Raw genomic sequence first — 8,472 nt, 5'->3', positions numbered from 1 at the left:
CAGACAGCTTCCCTGTGGAACACCGAGGCCCAAATCGAAGCTATCTGATTTAACCCCATCGAACAGAATATGTTGGCTACGCCCCAACAAGTATGACGAAAACCACTCTAGAGCTCTCCCGCGTATACCAAAGCTTGTGCTCAGGCGTCTAAGCAAAATTCCATGATCTACCGTGTCAAATGCGGCACTTAAATCCAAGAGGACAAGTAGCGTAACGCGTTGCGAGTTCATGTTTAAAAAAAATATCATTGGCGACCTTGACTAACGCTGTCTCCGTGCTATGATGTTGGCAAAATACAGATTGTAGCAGCAGATAAAGATCTGACCGGACAATGTGGTCATATATCTGATTAAATACAGCACGTTCTAAAAGCTTAGAGATGTAGGCTAAATAACCATAGCCACTTTCCAGTTTGCAGGAAAGATTCCAGAATCCAACGAGATGTTAATTATCTTCGTAATCACTGGGATAAGAGGCTCAATACAAGACTTTAGTAAAGGTGTGGGAATAGGATCAAGGCAGCAAGATGTAGATTTGGAGTTTGCAATAAGCCTGCACACATCCTCTTCAGACTGTGGCGTAAATGTCTCTATAAATAATGGAGTTGGTAAATCACTATTGGTGTCAGTATCATCCGCGACAGCACAATGATCAAGCTCATCTCGCAGTCGAATAACTTTTTGCACAAAATACCTCCCCAAATTATTTGCAAGAGCTGATTTGTCAGCATAGTCTGAGAAGTATAGTGTATTCTTTTCCACTAAAAGGTCTTTCACAGCTCGAAATAGCTTTCCTTGATGATCAGCGTTTTTATCGATGAACTCGGCGAGAAAAGCTGATTTGGCTTCTTCAAGCAAATGCGTAACATAATTTTTCTTTCTGTTAAATGATACCAGATCCGCGGCAGTGCCAGTAGTCCTCCATCTCCTTTCAGCACGCCTACGCTCCCTCTTGGCTTCACGGATTTCATCCGAGTACCAAGGTACTTGGGGTCTAACTGTGACAGTTGTATCAGGTTGGACATCTCGTATAAGGCGAGAATCTGAGGATCGAGTTATCAATAAATCCAAAATATTGCCAGACACATGAGTTGGGAAATCAATGTGTTGCTGTAAGCCCATTGACGAAAGTAAGTCGAGAAAACGAACAGCATCGTTGTCCGACGGTACATTGACGTGGATGTTAAAATCACCAGCCATTATCAGCGGCTCAGTTGTCATGACGATAGATTCCAGGAACTCGGCGAATTCTGTAAGAAACATACTCGCAGTAATCGGATGATTAGGCGAATAGGGAGGTAAGTCCTAAGGAGACTTAGATACTTTAGATAGAGGCCAATTGTATTCAACAAGAGTAAATCCAAGGACCTCGCAACGGAAACAGCGAAGATGTCGATTTTGAAGAAAGCTACAAACATTCGGTATTTAAAATTGAATCCAACATGGTTTCAGTCAACAGCTTTCTAAGGATAACAAAAGTTTCGATGAAGCAAATGCTTGAGAGATCCATGTCCGTCATCAATTGAGTCAACAGTGAGTCCTCCAGTACATATTTGGTACACATTAGAAAGTGACATTCGAAAAGTCACTTCGATGCAGGATGAAGCAAACGAGGACCACTTTCGATTTAATATTGAGCTGTCTTACACGATAGATGAAGCCAAGACCCTTGCTTAGTTAAGTCAAGGATGATCTCTGGAGAAAGCAAACCCGCTCATTGGAGAGCACAGTGTCCGTTTGTCTTGCAAGTTTCATACCGGACAACGACCAGCCGGCTGTCCAAATCAAGTCGAAGGTGTAGTGATGTCCAATTGTGGTTTTAGTACTTCTTTTGACTGTTTTACTGATGAATATTTAGATTCAGAGACTAATATTGAAGAGATTAAAATTTGCAAAGAGCGTAGCGAACACGCCTCGAGCCATTCCAGTAAGCTCTCGCTTCGCGCGGCAAAAATTTTGTCCATAGGCCATGATGAATGGGTTAAACTATGTGCCCCGGGATTTACCTTAAGTGTGATGCATGATGATTACAAAATTCCTTTGTGTGCTATGCTTCCATCTAAGGTGAGCTCGAACTATAATTCAGCCCAGCATAAGAGAGAACTTGTGTCTGGCGCAGTTTTAAGCAAATCGATGTGTTGAACCGCTTTTTTTGTCAACATGAGATTGTTAATCCTCTTTCAGTGTATGTGCAAGCTTCAGGAAGAAAAGATCTAAACTGGATTTGAGGCACCTAAATTTTTGTCTTTAAGCAAAAATTTCTAGTGTGAAGATATTTCCACAGCCCTGAAGATCATTACTAAAGGTTTTTTTGTTTAGTTGTGACTTCGTCTGATTATCTCCATGTGGAAATTTTCTCTGATCATGACCGTAAAATTCCTAGCTTTCTCCTACGATTTTTGCGACGGAAAAGTTTAAATAAGTTTAAATGCTGTTATGCCTTCTGGCTTATCATCCTTTCGGTACTTATTTACTTGGTTACTCAAGCTTCTTATTGACTTGGTGGAGAAGTAAAGGTATTTTCATTGTCTATTTTTCTGATGATGGCGTAGGAGAAGGAGTTTACAGTATGAAGCCAATATCAGCAGTTTGTTATTTATTTTACTTATAAATGATATTCTTCTTCTCTTCAATCAAGTTTACGCCTGTTTCCGGATGACTGTGTTGTGTACAGAGAGTTACCTTGCAGGACTGCCCAGCTCTCAGGGAAGATCTGTATATTTGGTCGAAGACCTGGCAACTTACCTTTGACGTATCTAAGTGCTTTGATCTTGGGATAACCCGTAATGACAAGCTTATTTTAAAAGTACCTACTTCAACCTATTTAGGCTGGCACATTGCTGATAATCTATCCTGGAACTATCGTTGTGAAAATATTTGCAAGAAGGCGAACTCAACCTTCGGTCTCCTCAGAGGAATCTTATCTGGCTGTTCTCTGGAGTATATATTTTATTTTATTTTATTATTCATCTAATTAGTTAAGTGTTATTATATTAAACTTCTATTATAGTTAGCGCTGACTTCTGTTAGTGTTTGTTTAGGGCAAGTCCGAACGTGAACCGAAGCAAGATATCACTTGGTTAGATATTGCACTGGATACTTATGGGGAATGTATGTCTGACATGTCTGTCACTGAGCGCTGATTCTATAAGCTCAAAAGCCACATTGATACTATTCTGCGAACGCAAGACAGTATGGCTGTTAACGCCGTCAGTTTTCTAGCCTCTTTGGCAGGCCAGATTAACTTTTTTACCCTGCGGGGAAACTGCGGCTAGGATTACGTCAAGAGCAAATTGCACGCAGGCTGTTGTTTACACCTACAATCGTGGTATGCCAATGTAATTTTTGACGGACTAGTCGTGTGATGAATTAGCGTTTTGGAAACTAAGTTAACGTCGATTTCGATTCTTAATTATAATTCGCCTTGGCTATCTCCTTCCCAACGATCCAGATTTGTTCATTTAGATGCTTCGGTTCAGGCGTGTGGTTCCTCGGTCGTTTCTGTTAGTTAGGTTTTCCACCTATACTAGTTCCATAAAGAGAGCATCAAAATCTCAACGTGGAGAGAGCTCATTACTGTCGATTTGGCATTGATCAGTTGCATGGTTTACAGACTACACATACGTTGTTAGCATTGTTCATTTCTGCATGCGTGCCTGAACTGCAGCGCACCACTGCCAAGGACGGATAATGTCGTTAAGTTTTTAGGCTTTCCTTTTCCAAGTCATTGGGTCGCAAGCCTCTTGCAGTCACACATTTTCAAGCCGTAACTTTGTCTGCTAGTTGTGGCTTTTCTCCGGGTTGCAGTAGGTGTTTGTGAGAGCCGAGATTACGGGTAGTGACTGGTGTATTAAGGCTAAGTACAGCACGTGATTAGTCATTCTAAGTCGACACATTTTACCTGACGTAATTTTTCGAGATTTTGGACTTGTAAAGTTTTGTTGAACGGGTTTTTTATTTCTCTTACAGGTCCAGGTCTCTTACAGTTTTTGTGCGGCCTCCGTTTTTCAGTCCCGTTTGTTATCGTTGGGCGGCTCTTTCGGTATTCATCTTTTAGATGTTAATATCGCCAAATGAGTGCATACAGTCATGTTTGCAACGTTACACAGGTGCTCAAGTGCTGAGTCATTCTACGCCTAAATTGTAGTTAATTGTCATTTTTGTTTTTAATTTTATACATTCAGTTCGACTGGTACGCTATTACATATCTTAAAGCCCCGAAGTGTTTGCGGCACTGCATTTGGTTCGGGGAATACGTTTCCACTTTTCATAGGTCTCGGATGAGAATAAAATGCAAATCGACTTGAATCCACAAAAAAATCCAAAGAAAAAAATTGTCTTAATTAACAACGTAGAAGCTTAAATGAACCAAACAATCGGGATCGTAGTGCGATTCGTAGGTGTGTTTCGACATCAGATCACGCACAGTAATCAAATGAAAATCGCCTCGAGTCCATAAATATGAGAAACACCTAAAAATATGTTCAAAGGATGGAAAATGAACGTATCCGTTAGGAAATTCTCATCCCGACGTCGATAGATAGGACGAACATTGTAGTGAATTAGACTACCTAAATGGCTGTTGTTTCAGAGCTGGGTTTTTTTAAGTTTAAAAATGTGGTTACTAGTAAAATACGAAACCCAGAAAGATTAAAGGAAATAAAAGGGAATACATAACATTGGCTTCGAGCATGTTGATCATTTCAGAGTTAACTTAAATGCGTTTTTCACAGCGAATTGAAGCCCGAAGTGCTGTACTACTCACGAGAATTCGAAAGACTTGTGAATCAACAAACTCAGCATGAAAGAGATCAATATGTAAGCAAACCGCTTGATTTGCAGCTCTTCCTTTGTGAGAAAGTTCGCAGAAGTTAAGCCTTGTCAGGTAGGGTTTGTATCTGGATGAGAGACCATGCAAGGAGATATACGACACGCGAGATCCTTTCGTAGACGCCAAATGCCTTTTTTTTTCAATCGGAATACTCATATTGAACGGAATCTTGACCATTCCGTTCAGCCTGACAGCTTTTCCCATTTGTATTTCACGAAGCTGCGATGAAGTTTACAAAGATGCATCAAAGTAGCCTCCCCGCAGCTGTCCTTTGGGGTTCGTTCCCAAAGGACGTCTGCGGGGAGGCTAGCATCAAAGAAGCCAAAATGAACCAGAAGACTTAAAAACAGCGCAGGCTGCAAGCTTCTGCTCTAATTCCCCGCGAGCAGAGGTTTCTTTTTTTTGGCCTTCCGTCAGCCCAGCAAACTCAGAAGAAAAGACACCTGCCAGCAGGAAACCATTCTTAATTTCTGCATTAGCGCTTAATCACAATTCTTCTATAAGCTTAACTACAAACTGAGTTGTTTTTTAGTATATCGTGCAATAACAAAAACAAATTGTTAACGTTAAAAAACGTACCTCAGTATTTGAGTAAATTGTCATGTTAGACTACAGTTTTGCATTTATTTACCTTTATTTATAGTTCTTACGGAAACCAAACGGATGAGCAAAACAGAACTGTTCTTAACCGACCCTCAGCTTGGGTGTGTTCTTAAAGTTTTGGTTTGTCTCGCCTGATTGTTCTTATAAAAAAGCAGCTATGGCAGAAGGACAATAAACTTTTTGAATGTTTTATTTTTGTGCGCGATGGTCTTCGAGAAAGAAAGCAGTGAAAATGTAAAATAAAATTAATTGTTTCATAGTAAAACAGATGCTACATCCGGAATGAACTGAAAAACTCAATTAAGGATGATTTTATTTGCACCTTCCTGTTAAATAGCGCAATAGGGAAGATATCGTAGACGTCACCCATTGTCATTAATGCGCCAACCAGAGCCCCATTAGCGTTCGAAACAAAACGTCTCTTGTTCCTGTGGTTAGCAAATTTTAATAATAAAAGCAATGTTTGAAAACAGATATCTTCCTTGCATCTTCAAAATAAAATTGTCCGCAGAAAAAAGCAAAGCTAATCAAGAAGAAGAAGAAGAAGGGACAAGGTTTGAAAGAGCCTCTCACAGAACCTGGCAAAATGTGCTTATCTTATGCCGTTTTCAGTTTTTGACGTGTCCTTAAGAGAGTTGATAATATGCAAATTGACTTCAATATTACATCAATTTAATACTGACAATCATTTTAACATTAGTCCTGCTTAAAGCCGAGAAGAGTTAAAAATTCTTATTTCGTTTAAGACAACATGGCGGCTGTTCGAGGTACCTTTGACTATTGGAACATGACAAGTGAAGAAGCTTTGGTTCAAGTTTGGCTCAATATCGATAATGCTGAAACCATCTTCACTACTGTTGCTGTTCTGGCTATGATTTCGTTTCCAATAACAACGTTTGGAAATTTTCTAGTCGTATTATCAGTTTGGGTGGACCCTCTTCGAAAACTTCGATCTTCGCCTTCAAACTTTATCATCTTCTCCATGGCTGTTGCAGATCTTTTGGTTGGGCTGGTTGCCTGTCCACTCGCTGTCTTTTGGGGTTGGGCCTTATTATACAAGTACACCAACGCACAATTTGGTCTTTTAAAGTTCTTTGCAACGTTAATAAACGTAAGTGTTGGTCATATACTTCTTCTCAGCATTGAGAGATTCTTTGCTGTGGTGACTCCTCTCCAGTATCGAGCCAAGGTGACGAGTAAACGAGTCTGCATCGTTTCTTTCACGTGTTGGATTTACTTTTTATTATTTGGGTTTGTGTTCTCGTTTTTGCGAAAGCATTATGTGCTAATGGGAACTCTTTATAATGTACAAATCTTCTGTATTCTCATCTGCATCGTGGTCATCAACGTTTTCACTTTGTACCGCTTTCACAAGTATTCACACAGCACCGAAGCACTGGGTGACCAGCATGCAGGGGTACCTCGCCAAATGATACTCCAGAGAGAAAGGACCGTGAACAAAGCTATTGCAATTGCCATCTCTGTATTTCTATTGTGTTTCATTCCTTGGTTCGTCGTACAGATGATATTGTACATTTGCTTAACATGCAATTTGTCGGTGTTGATGCTTGTGGATTCTATCGCTACCGCTGTCATGTACGCAAATTCTGCAATCAATCCATTTTTGTACGCTTGGAGACTTCCCAAATATAAAGAAACATTCAAGCACATCTTAAAAAAGTTAAGATGCTGCGGAAGGAATGAAACAATTGCAAGGGAGGCCGCGGATTACCTTCAAGATACAAAGCTTTGATGGGATTAAATATTCAAGATCTCGAGGAGTCAAACATTAAAATGGCGTTAGAAAATCTCCTGGAGCAATTTGCGTTAATACTAATCAATCCCAGTACCATTCCTCGTCGAATTCCAGCCTTGCTCAAACTAGTTAAAAAGTGCAACTGTGATATGGTAGATCGCTAACATTGCTCAGTACGCCCATTCGAAATTCTTCTTATGTTTGTATGCATGGCGCTTTCTTTAAAAAGATTCAAGCATCAGATCAAACTTGGGTTTGGAACAGACAAGCAGTGAATTAGTAAGACTAATTCATTGTTAACACTTTAATGGGGAAACCCGCGACACCTATATGTATTTTACATGTAAAAAAAAAAACCCTCAGTATTCTCTACAAAAAATAATATTTTATTTGCAGCAGTTAAAATTATATTCTTTCCCTTTTCGTTTCTTGGGAGAAACGAGTTTTAAAATGATTATAAGTGGTTTTAGATGGAAAGAAACAAATCTGCTCAAGAAAAGTCCTGTCTCGTTTAAGAAAGAGTAGCTGGTATTTGTCTTAATTTGCCACACAAAAGAGTTATGAAAACCTTTTTAAAAAACATGGGTTCCGGTGTATGAAAAAAAGACCTTCCGACATAAATGTCGATAAAAAGTAAACAAACATCTTAAGGAAAGGCAATTATCTTACTCCACTTTTTGTTCTTTAGGGAGAGTATTTACACAGCGTTTAATTTATCCATACGGAGCTCAGCGAGAACTTCGGGATGCCAGTATGAAATTTCAAAATGTGGAAAAATTGAAATGGGTCAACGAAAACGACGATTTTGACTAAAACTGGAAGAACGCGCTGTTTGAGATCAAATCTAGTTGCAGTGGCAGCCATTGTGGTCTAACCACACTAACCGTAATATCCTGCGGACAACCCGAGTTCAAGACTCGTTCTGACCACTAATTGAATTTGATCCTGATAGTCCCTGCCTCAAATACTCTCCGAATTTAGCCAATTGGTTTGCCTCCGGCCAGTTGGGATTCCGTAGGTTATTTAACTGTTATGTTTCAATGTTGGCCCTGAAAAGCCACTATGGGAGAGGTCAAGGACCCCGCAGTAGAAACAACAAAAATGTTGATTTTGAAAAAAACTACAAACATTTCGAATTTAAGATGGAATCCAACATGAAAGGGGCCAAAGAGCCCCAACAAGAAGGACGAAAGAACACAATTTTGCTTTTATCGAAAATTATTAAAATTCGCTACTTCACTCACTTGTCACGAAGAGTTGCAAATTTCAAAGGCCACTTGAA

The 8,472-nt window shown here is 39.7% G+C and overlaps 2 protein-coding genes across 2 annotated transcripts; one reads left to right on the top strand and one right to left on the bottom strand.

Moving 5' to 3' along the window:
• Positions 1-387: 387 nt before the first annotated feature.
• LOC138010171 (uncharacterized) lies at positions 388-1,263 on the bottom strand. The gene has a single exon (XM_068857113.1). The coding sequence runs from the start codon at positions 1,261-1,263 to the stop codon at positions 388-390; it is 876 nt and encodes a 291-aa protein (XP_068713214.1).
• Positions 1,264-6,185: 4,922 nt separating this feature from the next.
• On the top strand, positions 6,186-7,187 carry LOC138010170 (adenosine receptor A2a-like). Its single transcript, XM_068857111.1, has one exon. It carries the CDS (start codon positions 6,186-6,188, stop codon positions 7,185-7,187), a length of 1,002 nt encoding a protein of 333 aa, XP_068713212.1.
• Positions 7,188-8,472: the final 1,285 nt, after the last annotated feature.

The sequence above is a fragment of the Montipora foliosa genome, chromosome 7 (genome assembly GCF_036669935.1).
Source record: "Montipora foliosa isolate CH-2021 chromosome 7, ASM3666993v2, whole genome shotgun sequence".
NCBI classification, from domain to species: domain Eukaryota; kingdom Metazoa; phylum Cnidaria; class Anthozoa; order Scleractinia; family Acroporidae; genus Montipora; species Montipora foliosa.
Note: the sequence above shows the minus strand (reverse complement) of the source record. Positions and strands in the feature narration are given on the sequence as shown.